Source organism: Populus alba, chromosome 18, assembly GCF_005239225.2.
Source record: "Populus alba chromosome 18, ASM523922v2, whole genome shotgun sequence".
NCBI classification, from domain to species: domain Eukaryota; kingdom Viridiplantae; phylum Streptophyta; class Magnoliopsida; order Malpighiales; family Salicaceae; genus Populus; species Populus alba.
In genome coordinates this window covers 12,241,390-12,254,128 of record NC_133301.1, presented here as the reverse complement: position 1 = coordinate 12,254,128, position 12,739 = coordinate 12,241,390, and the positions used below count along the sequence as shown (strand labels likewise).

At 30.3% G+C, this 12,739-nt stretch overlaps 1 protein-coding gene across 1 annotated transcript; it reads right to left on the bottom strand.

Annotated features, from left to right (window-relative positions):
- Positions 1 to 1,000: 1,000 nt before the first annotated feature.
- LOC118034263 (gamma-glutamyl peptidase 3) lies at positions 1,001 to 2,548 on the bottom strand. The gene is made up of 3 exons (XM_035039506.2): positions 2,032 to 2,548; positions 1,518 to 1,850; positions 1,001 to 1,404 (listed from the first exon to the last, which is right to left on the bottom strand). Exons 1-3 carry the CDS (start codon positions 2,347 to 2,349, stop codon positions 1,306 to 1,308), a joined length of 750 nt encoding a protein of 249 aa, XP_034895397.1. The 5' UTR covers positions 2,350 to 2,548; the 3' UTR covers positions 1,001 to 1,305.
- Positions 2,549 to 12,739: the final 10,191 nt, after the last annotated feature.

Sequence of the window (12,739 nt, the reverse complement as noted above, 5' to 3'; positions counted from 1 at the left end):
TAGATGAAAGAGCAAAATAACCCTTATATTATTACAATGAACAATATTTTTAAATGTATAGCTACTTGGGAAGCATTTGACTTCTTTTAACATTGCAAGCTGAGGGAGAAGAATATTAATAAATACGAAAAGCAGGAGTAACCATGCATTCTGCTTTCGAAATATTCCAAGGTTCCTCTCTGGAATATGTGTCCATTTTAGTTCCTTGAGAACCTGGTTCGTATATTATCTTCGCAATTTGCATCAATCTTGACATTAATACAGTTCTATTGAAAGCACGAGTTTTAACTAATTAGTTGACAAAATTAAGTGGTGTTATATTCACAAAACTTCAGATAATAGATAATCCAAGTATTATTCAAAATCTTTGTATATATAGATTTAGGTAATATTGACAAAAATTCGGATCGTTTGAATAACTGAAATTGTAATTTTTTCTTTTAATTTTTTAATTTATAAAACGAACGAGTCTGCGATTTCTTCCTAGCCTAATCCAGGCTAGTCAAAACTTTTTTTATATATATATATTTATGCGTCTATTTATTTCTCTATTTAAAAATATTTTTATTTTTATTTTATTTTTTTTAAATTAATATTTGTTTGGTGTTTTTAAATCATTTTAATTTGATGATGTTAGAAATAATTTTGATAAAATAAAAAAAAATATTTTGATACATTTCTAAACAAAAACTACTTTAAAAAATAATCACTACTATAATCTCAAATATCTTTAATCTAAGTAGTAGATACTCAGTTCGAAAGGCATCACTTGTGTGCTAGCTAACAACCCTTAAAAAAAAGGAGGAGGAGGAGGAGGAGGAGGAGGAGGAGAGGAGGTGGTCAAGTTGTTTCATGATATACTGGAGCATTTTACTTTTGTATACACTTCAACTATCATTTCTTGACGGTGCATTTTGCTATTAGAGGATATTTTGGATAGTAGGAATGGCCATGGTCCCCTTTGTTAACATAGCTTGGTTTGCCTGATATACATTAAAAAATAAAATTGCCAGACACCCTCCAAGAGAAATTGGCAGCCATAGATGCGAATAAGTATGAATCTTAAACTGCAGCAGACAAATATCTGAAGTTAATCAACTCAAATTTAGTCTTTCCTCACCAAGTTATCTGATTCATTAAAATTATCAAGAGGAGGACATACATTCGACACGCACGTTGATTCACGAGCTAGCTAATCGCTCTCTTTTTAGCTAGTCTTGTGAAAACGATGATAGAACACAAAAAAGCAGAAGAAGAAGAAGAAGAAGAAGAAGAAGTTCACATCAATATACAAAGTTAACCTTTTTATCTACCCTTAAGAAAGTTCTTGCAGATCTTTTCCCAGCATTTTCTGTCTGGTTCAGCTTTCTCCAATCCAAACTTGGCCTTTTCGGCAAAAGCACTCTGCAGTCACCAAATTTTGGAAAACTTTATTTTTTTTTGTCAACTAATTAGAAACAAAAGTTTGTCGATGAAACTGGTTAACAATTAAATCAAGTGATTGATTTCTTAGTTACCTCTATGCAGTTGTTACTCAGAAGGCGATCGATGAGATTATAAAGAATATCCTTGGTGTACTCGGGATGGCCTTGAATGCCCAGAATGTGATCTCCAATGGTGAACATCTCCACACCAGTTTTGTCTGAGAAAGCAACCACTTCAGCTCCTAATGGCACCTCCCACACCTCATCTTGGTGGCACTCGATTATTGACAGCGATGGAGGGATTTCTGTCAGGTCACCGGGGAAGCTGCATGGCGACAGATCCTTCACTATGCTCACTCTCCTTAACCCAATATCCCACCCAGAATATGCTTTTCCAACCTTTCCACCCAGCGCTCTGCACAAAACCTGTAAGCAACTCCGTAACAACAGAAGACACCATTCAGCAAGTACTCAAGTCATAATTATGCATATATTTATCCTGTTAGTTTGGATTTTCTTTTCTTTCCCCTTTTTTTGGGGCTAGTTTGGAGTTAATTTGAGGCTTATAGTTCAAATTAATGACATGGTCAAAAACTAAATCAAGTACCTGATGACCAAAGCAAATTCCAAGGACTTTCTTCCCCATGGCATCTAGAGCTTGCAAGATGAAGCAAAGCTTGAGAACCCAGCAGTCATTTCCGTAGGCATCATAAGGGCTGCCAGTAACTACAAAGCCGTCGTATTTGTGAAGCTCATTCATGTCAGGAAACTCCCCCTCGACAACTCTAAACAGGTCCCATGCTTCTCCCTCTTCAGCAAAAGCTGCAACAAACACATTAAAGTACCCTCCGTACACTTTCTTTACATAGTCAGAGTCCCTTGCTGCTTGCAAAAGAGCATATCTCTTCTCGGATGTAACCTTCATATCTTCAAGCTATCAAGAAATTAAACTCGGATCAAGAAATTAAGACCAAATCGTTTCAAAGTCAACAATTCTGGCAAGCTATGTGGACTTTTGAAGAAGCAGTAAGAAAACGAAGATGGTGATGTGAATTATGAGCAGTTATTAGCGGGAGCGGATGGCTTTTAGAATGAGAAGCTGAAGATGGAATGAGCTGTATATATAGAAGAGACGATAGCTTAGGGACCCAAACGAGTAACCATTTTATATTAAAAAGCAACATGAATAATTTTAGAACGTTTTGGATCAATTAGAAACGTTTTTACACTGTGCATGAGAGAGTGAGAGACAGAGACAACATTTGACATTTTTTATTTTAATTTAAATTACTATATACGACGCGGTTTACTAATTTTCTTGGATAGAAAATGTTCATCGTGAATATAAACGTGCTTGTGAACAGTGGCCGGACAGTGGGGGGAAAATAAAAAGAAAATAAGTTAGTGCTAGATATAATTATGCTAGTTTCAATTTGATTTTTGAAAGTCAAAGTCCAAATTTAAGCACTGCGTAGTGTGTATCATCAAACAATAAATATTTCTCAATTTAATCTATCCATTTCAAGCCTAATTTTAGCTAATATTCAAAGAAATTTCCTCTTAAAAACTATTTTCTGGCACTTTTATCTATTCTTATAAAAAATATATATAAAAAATAAAAATGGTTGGATTCAAGAATCTCTCATATGCATTGTTATACGATAAAGAGTTTAGTTCTGGGAGAAGAACAGGGATTTCATGATTACTTTATGTTACATGCTATAAATACTTTCTAATTATTAAGTAAATAATTCTCAACTAAATTAGTTTCAGCTCTGAATAATTAGAAAGTTTTGGCCTGAGCTGGAAAGGGAAAGCTCCTATCTTGCCTAACTTTCTTTACGCGGCCTGTCACGCTTATATGGCAGATGTTCTGATGACAGTTTCTGTATAGGAAACAAGATCCAATATTACGAGAGCAGATCTCTAAATCAGGACAAATATAAATCAGAAAAGGACAATAGTTTTTTCACACAAAAAAAAAATTAAAAAATTGGTAATGACCATCACAAGCATCTATATTTTAATCATCGATTGCGGGTTTTTTACCCCCTTTTTTTTTTTTTTTTTAATAAACATGCTAGTCTTTTTGGTTTTGAAGTATTGATCCAATTACCTAAACAGATACTCTTATGTGTACATATACTAATCATTTCCACCAAAAAAAAAAAGAAGAAGAAGATGAAGAAGAAGAAAATAAATACATGAAACTAGTTTAATTTACTGCACATGTTTAGGTCATGGGTTGTACACAGATTTTTTAAAATGTAAAAATAATAATCTAAATCTTTGTAAACTTTTTGGTATTATCAATAAATTTGGTTTAATGATTCAAACTTAAAAATTTATAACCCAACTCTTTAATGAATATTCAGTCAGTTTGTTAATCCTGTGATTAGGGTTATAAACTCTATTAGTTCGAATCAATCTTTTTATTTTTTTCATATGAGAAAAAAAAATACAAAAGTTGATTTCTCATCAACGAATACTAAAAGATAAAATCAAATAAAAAACTTGAACTAAATGATAATTTTTTTTTAAAAAAAAACCCACAAAAAAAAATGCCAAAGCTTAGCTGTGTTGGGTTGGGATTGTCCAGAAAAGCCAAGCGTGTTGGCCTATCACCTTGCCCATTAATTTTCTTTTTTTTATAAGATTTTTCTGCCTCTTTTTTTTTTTAAAAAAAGAAAATAATAGAAAACAGGTCGATTGTGTTTGTTTTTAAAAAAATATATGTCTAATAAGCACTCGAAACCTCAAGAATTCCTTGCATGCTTTAACAAATTGAGCTACTACACGAATTTCATACACAATATCTAAAATAATATGTTAACCTACTTCACTTTTCATATAAACAATCAAACTAACCCCATACCTTTTAGTTGGTTTAGTAATTGCTAAGCTCTAATACATTCCATATTAACAAGGTATTGATTGCAATAGCTCTTAATGGTTGCATTTATATATGATTTTGAGTTTTAGGATAGCTAGTGCTAGATAAGTGGTTCGTGCAATACCTCAAAAATTAAGATCGATTTATTGATCCAAATAGGATCAATAAGCTTGATTAGTTTGATGATATGACTATAACAAAAGCCAATGCTAATTAAAAGAAATGAAAATGACTAATAAAAAACAATTGAATACTTATCAATATTATAAAAAGATATTCTCTAAATATTCTTAAAAGGTCTTAACGATTTTATTTGATAACAAATGAAGGAAATGGTTAAAAAAAAATAGCAATAAAAAGAATGAGGACCAACTATAATAAATGAAAAAATTAAAGAAATATGAGATTGAAAAGACATCTAATTTATAAATTATTTTAAATAAAATAAATAGTAATCAAAATAACAAGGACCAAATCCAAAGAAAAACCAAATTGAAGAGTTGGTTTTGCCCTTTAATTTTCACTTCATTGACTGTCAAGTGAACCTTATGAAAGATCATTTTACCACTTAATTTTAACTTCATTGATTGCTATTATGAAGGGCTAAAACATCATTACATTGTAACAATCCACAGTGTAATGAGTCTTGATCCATAGTAAAACACTAATCCATTTTAGTGTTTTTTTTTAATATTTAGAATAACCATGTGAATTTCAAGACCTAATCTTTCAAAAACAATTTAGTGATTGAGATTCAGATTTCACTTAGAAGGTTTTAATTCAGTTTAAATTAGAAGGGTTTAATTAAGTTTAAATTTTAAAGGGACAAAAGTTACTTAGAAAGTGTAGAACATAGCTTTAAAACCCCAACTGATACATGTTGAAGAAAAACTAGAACAAAAAAATACGGCTACAAAAAAAAAATCCAAGAAAATATATTTTGGTTAAAACAACATTATTTTGACTCTTTTTTTTAAAATCTTTTTTGGTCAAAATAATATCATTTTGACTCTTTTAAAAAATATATAATTTTAAGATCAACCGTCTTGACGGACTTGGGTCTTATCTCAAATCAATGAAAACATTATAATAAAAGTGAACCAGTAAATTTTCTATGGACCTACAACCAACATTGTTTGAGTTTTGATGGAGCTTGTCGCATGCCTAAAAGGTAAGGCAACACCAATGATGTTTCATTGTATTTTATAACCCCAACATTAACAAAAGTTAATTGATAGAGATTTTCACTATAACTTGTGAGTGAAATTATTGTTCATTAGAACAATTATTTCACAATTTTCCCTTCTGTCAAAAAAAAAACCTTACATTGGTTATTAGGGGTATTTAGATCATTTGATAAGGTCCATGAGTCATTATCAAATTGACTGGGTATAAATAAGTTTTTTTTCATTTCAAATGCAGAGTAAAGACACCAAAATACATTTGGAAGTAAAAAAAAAAAAAAATGACATTAAGGGGACATTTTATATTTTTATAATGATTTTTATTATTATTATCATATTAGTTCAGCTGAGAGGTAATTTAGTATTTAACAAAATACAAAATACAAAAAATATTGTAAAACAACCAAAATGCCCTTAAAAGAAAAAAAGTTTAAAACTAGTGTCAAAGAGCTTTTTCTTCTTTTTGTAATGGTTTTTTTCATTATTAAAAAATTAGCTAAGGAGCAATTTGATAATTTACCAAATATAAGAAATAAAATAAACAAAAACATTGGGGACCATGTGGCACACCCTCAGCACGTGGGAGGTGTCCTCGCTATTTGTGCGACTCCTCTTGGCATTTAAAACTACCCTTCAATTGTGTCATTTGAAGCACCATCGTGTCCTCTTCCTGGTAGTGTGGTGCATGTCAGTGATCTTGGTCTGGTTTATAGCCGGTGGGCTTTCTTCTTCTTTTCTCTCTCATCTCTTGAAGATTATAGTTTGATCATATTTATAGTTGGTATTTTAATTTTAGTCCTTATTCTTTTGATTTTTAATTTTTATTCTTGGCCCATTTATAGAAGTTTTATTTTTTTTCAATTTCATTCTTTAACCTCAATTTACCATATATATATTTTTTTTCATTTTGACTCTCATTCTTTTGATTATTTTATTTGGGCTTTTTAAAAATGATTTTTCTTTTCAATTTCATCCTTCAATAAAAAATAAGATTTATTTTGTATTTCAATTTTAATCCTTATTCTTTTAATTTTCATCTTTTGTTTTGGATCCTTTTGTGGTATTGATATTCTTTTTACAAGTTAATCCTTCAACATTTAATTGGTTCAGAATTGAGTTTCGTGATTTTTCTAGATATGGTGTTTTTGATCTAATATTCTGGATCACGGGTTGAAAAGTTAATGTATATTGATATTTTTTAAAACTTATTTTCTTTTCCCTTTCACTTTTCAATAAAAAATAGAATTTATTTTGAATTTCAATTTGAATCCTCTTACTTTTAATTGTCATCTTTTGTTTTGGACCCTTTGTGGTATTGATAATTTTTTCAAGTTAATCCTTTAATATTTAATTGGTTAAGAATTAAACCTCGTGGTTTTTGTAAATTGATTGTTGCTGGTCTAATGCCCCATATCAACTTTTTTTTTAACTTATTTTCTAAATTGAGTTTGAAAAGTTAACTTGGATTAACATTTTTTAACTTATTTTCTTTTCAACTTTGTGGTTGTTTTATGTTTTATTTTCTAACAAATTATCATAATCTGATGACTTGGCCTACGGGTTTGACAGACTAACTCGGGTTGGTTCACCAATTTTCTTTTACAATTTTTTTTTCCAAGTTATCATTATTACTTTTTTATTTAAAAAAAAAAAATTGGTCCATTTATTGTCGCTACTAACTTAAGCATCCGAGAGTCTCCAAATCTACCAAAAAAAAAAAATTTAGGTCCCAAGAGTCTTTCGTATAGATATCATCTTCCTTAGTTATGAAGAGTGAATTTAATTGAATTATGAACACTTAATCAACTCATAATCTAACTAGGAAAAAACTATATTTCTAATGTCTTGGATTTTAAAACATCATTATTTTTCTTCTTCTTCTATTTTTTTAGAGAAATATTATATTGCATAGGAATGTTATTTAAGTGAAGACAATGAATATTTGAACTTATTTTGTTAGTACAAAATATCAAAATTTCTCCGCAGACTAATAGAAAGTCTAAAAGTAAATGGAATCCGAAACCAAGGGCTCTTTGGTATCTTCCTTGAGAGTTCTTAAATACAAAGGTTGCTTATAACATCGAACAATATTGAAAGCAATATTGATATTTTGCGTATTCTTCCATGTGAATGGCATTTTCTCAAATTCTTGTTCTCTGATTTAAAAACTATTTGATGGAATATAATAAACTATTTCACCCATCACAAACAGCTGCTTAATAAAAGGATGATAATCACGACAAAGAAGGTGGCTGAAGGTGCAAGGCTGGATGATTAATGAAGAAATATTATAATAATTGTGAGAAAGTAAGAGGCAGAGAGGGTGAAAAGCTAGATGTAGAAGGCTATTGAGGTGAGTGTTTAATTATGAATATATTACACAATAAAAGGATTAAAAAAAAAACGGATAGATATGAAATGAAAGGCAGTAACATATTTTCATTTTTATTTCACTTAAGTCCTTTTTCTCTTACCATTACAATCTAAATACATAAATTTCAAAAAATATATTCCAAAATTTGGTGCAGTTAAATCGAAGACTACATTGGATATGATATAGATAACTCATCTTCAAATTTCTTTCCGCTTAAGCTCTTTGTAGCTTTACTATTATAATATAATCCATAAATTCAACCATTTTAATATATATATATATATATATATAACATAAAAATAATTATAACTTTTGGGATCTGATACCAATTACAAGATCATTAGCTAAGGTGATATTTGTATCTTGGAAATGGTGCATGCATTTTGGTGGAATTGGGTTGCATAAACAGAAGATGAACTTGCAAAGGTAGATCAACATGTTTTTAGGCATACTTGCTCCCAATGATCATCCAAGATTTCTTGAAGCATGAAAATTCCATGTCTCCTTCATCCACCACAGCCATGGCGACACATCAAGTTGTGATTAATTTCTCCCCAAAATCCCACTGGATATATACTTATAGAAGTCTTAATTTTACTCGCCATCCAAAAGGGTGACAAGTCATCGCTCTCTTGACAATGGAGATTTAATGGCGTGGTCCCGTCGCCGGATCAGCAATGAGTCATGACGTCTTAGCCTGCACAGTAGGATTTGTGTTTTCAACCTAGTTGGAAACGGATTCTGTTATTCTCTCCTCCTCCATGCCATAAAATGGAAGATGAAATCCATTTCTTGTCATGATCCTAAGCGACCAATGAAGATGGTAATATTGCTTTTGCACCAAATTTGAAATTCTCGAAGTATAAGGTTCTGATTCTTTTTTAAATTTGGGGTGCATCATCGCATCTTCTAGACTTGTATCATATGAAGAAAATTGATCCTTCTTGCAAATTGATTCATTTGATATTTATTTCTTTTATTGATCTAGATTTAAAGGATTGTTATACCTATACAAAAAGTATTCTTTGTAAGATAATTTTAATATGCCAAATATGTAACACGACAGAAAATTAATAGGATACATATTTTCTACTATAATTAATTAAGTGTTAATGTAATTATTCAAAAATCTTTGTATTATCAAAAATAAAGAGTCTTCTAATCCATACCAAACTTTATAATTATTTTATGTGGATGGAAGATGCATAACTTTTTTGACTTAGATCAGAGCTCCTTTATATATTATCTAACTTTTACCTATTCATTTATTATAGATATGCTTGGCCCATTACTAGAGTCCTAGTAGACTCCAAGTCTTAATTATCACTTAATTTAAAATCTACATGACATATGGGCTATCTTAAGAATATCTTTCTAAGATTCTCTCACTTGGATATATAACATCACCTGTAAAATGATAATATCTTTATAGAGTTTAAAATATCTAGTAAATGAAAACACTCACACTTAAATCAAGAATAGCATAGCGGTCATACTTTATAATCAAGTACTTTCTTGCATATATAAGAATATATTGCATCCTAAAAAAATAAGTACTTAATAAACAAATAAACTTTATGAATGAGCTTCCAATAAGTCATTTGAATCCACCTTTATATATCCTAATAGATATAGAAAATATTACTTTATATACATATAACATCACTTTAGTATGTAAGAATAACATAAAGAAAAATATCTAAACTATAAACTAGAAGTAAGTGAAGTCAAGCATCAAATGGGTTAGCTTTGTGCTAATATGCTCAATAAGAACTTCATGTTCATTCATTTCTCTCTCACAATGAGATATTTTATGTCGATATGCTTGTTTTGGCTTCCATTCTTGTTATTCCTTAGAGGGGGGAAAAAAAAAACATAGTTGAACTATCACAATATATCTTTTTTTGTGTTGATATAGAATCGACAACTTTAAGACCAAGATCGATTGTGTCGTTGCTTCATAGCATGCAATGAATAATGCTTCCATAGTAGATGAAGCAACAATAATTTTCTTAGTACTTCTCCAAGATATAACTCCTCCAGCAAGAAGCAAAATGTATTATGAAGTAGACTTTCTTGTGTCTACACAACAAGCAAAATCCAAGTTTACATAACCAATCACCTCAAGATGGTTAGTGTGTCTGTAAGTTAACTTGTAATCCTTGATTCATTGTAGGTACCTAATGATTTTTTTAGTAGCTTTCCAATAGTCCATTCCTAGATTACTTTGGAGCATTCCCAACATTCCTATTGCAAAGGTCAAGTCAGGTCTTGTATAGACTTATGCTTAAATCAAACTGCCAACTACAAATGTATTGGGAATGTTACACGTCTACTTCTTTTCTAATGTATTTTATAGGCATTGATTCTAATTGAATTTATCCCATTTGATAATAAGTTTTACTAAAGGTGCACAACTTGACATCCATAATCTTTCCAAAATCTTTGAGATCTCTCTATATGAATATTTGTGCCAATGACATAAAGAACTACACCTAAATCCTTCATATCAATATTGTGAGAAAGAAATTGTTTTGTATCATATAGCAAACCCAAGTCACTACTTGTAAACAGAATATCATTTATATATAGGTTAAGAAAGATATATTTGTTCCCACAAACCGCAAGGTATATATATTGATTAACAATATTCTCAATAAAATCATATAAGACTATAACATTGTGAAATTTAATACACCACTATCGGGAGACTTGTTTTAATATATATTTCTTTACCTTATAAACTAATTAGCTATTTTTGTCATCGCAAAAGCCTTCAAGCTGATTTATATATACATCTTCATCCAAATTTTCATATAAAAATTTTATTTTCACATATGATGTAGCTCTAAATCAAAATGAGTTATTAATGTCATTATTATTCCAAATGAATCATTCTTAGAAACTAGAGAGAAGGTTTTATTATAGTATATGCCTTCCTTTTTTTTTTTTCTTTTTTTAATAACCCTTAGCTACAAGTTTAGCTTTATATTGCTCCATATTACCATAAACATCTTTTTGGTTTTATAAACCCTTTTTACAACCAATGACTTTAAACTCTATTTATAATTTTACTCAAAATCCTTATTCATTTTAAGCCGGTTTTGTTGCATCGCTTCAACAAATATTGCCTTCATTGAATTAATCACCATCATGTTCTCCTATGTTTACCATCATATTCTTCTATGTGCATAAACTGATTTAAAAAAAAAAAAAAAACACTTTAGGGAAATACTCATCAAAACTCCTCGATAATTGAATATTGAAATTCTCAGCAAAGAGGGACATGTTTAGTGTTTATAAAATCAAATTAACATTAATCAATATAGAAAGAAATGAGCTATAATACCATATATATAAGATAATTTTACTATGCCAAGCATATAAATACATAAAAAAATTAATATGATACATACATATTTTTCTAGATTGATTAAGTATTGAAATAATTGTCTAGAATCATTAAGTGTTGAAACATGTAGGAAATATATTTTTCTAACATTCTTGGCTTAGGATTCATGTTCATTTCTGGTTACAACTAAATTCCTAATGTAAAGCATTCTGCTTTCGAAGACCAACTAAATTCTTTGTTATAAAGCTCAATAATGGTTCCCTTCTTGGCATGATCTCGTGGGATTCCTTGCGATCGGATTCCAAGGTGGCGCCGAGAAACATATATATTGTTGTGTCTCCCATTGGTCAAGTCATGGAATGAAAGGTAAATGGAATTCAATCTTGATAGCTCATTGAGATGATTATTAGTCGTTTCAAGTTATTCTAATTAATTAATGTTTATCTTAAAAGTTGCTGATTCCTAAGTGAATTTACTTCTTATCCCGTGAACCATGATATGCGTGAGTGTGTGTATAACTCTAAGTTTGGATATTAAGATTGTAATTTTTCATGAATTCCAAATCTCCTTTTCTCTAGCGGACAAGGGCTCAAGTGTGAACAATTGCTGGATAATAAAACTTGAAGGGTATAACTCAATTGATCAGATTTTAGATTTGCTTTTTAGAGATCACCAGTTTGAATTTTACAAACTTTAGAACCACCAGAGGCTTACATGATCGTTAACTTCAAGATCCGTGGGAATAATCAAGATACGCGTAAACTAATCCGGACACCTACGTTAATCTAATAAAAAAATTGCTAAATAATGCTATATGTGATGATTTTTTTGACAACTTAGAAAATTAAATTAAACAGGTTACAGTTTCACGACAAGTAAATAAACTCGAGAGTGAATTTTAGAAAATGAGATCCACCGTTCAATTTGCTGCCTAAAGTTTCTAACCAAGCACAACATTTGGATGAATGGAGTATTATTTGATCAGTGTATAGCACCAAAGTTGGGAAGAATCATATCCCGAACTCAGTGTTCTTCCACAGCAAATATGGACCCCGGATAAAAAGATACGGGCATAAGAACGCTGGCCATTAAAGGATGCTAAAGACTTGGACGGGAATGGTGTTCGAATAAGATTCAAAACGAGCAGAATTTTACACAGATCATGTGAAGATGAAATGATCTCAGCAAAGATGACTCCCCCCCAAGTTTTAATGGATGACATCATGTTGTTATTTCATAGGTTGTTTTTGGTGTGGAATGCTTTGATAGAAAACATTAACTGATATTCTTGGTGTTTTTTTTTATTTTTGTTTTCTTGACAATTAATGGAAATTGCAAGCCTGCTGAATTATAAATCTACTGATTATCAACCTCCTATTTAGAAGCCTAGGAATTAATAGGCAGTGCTATCAACTTTATATTTTCCAAGATAATTTTACATCATCTCTCCGTGTCGAATTCATCTTCTTATCAAATAATAATTTTAATTTAATAACTTAAACTGTTTGATAA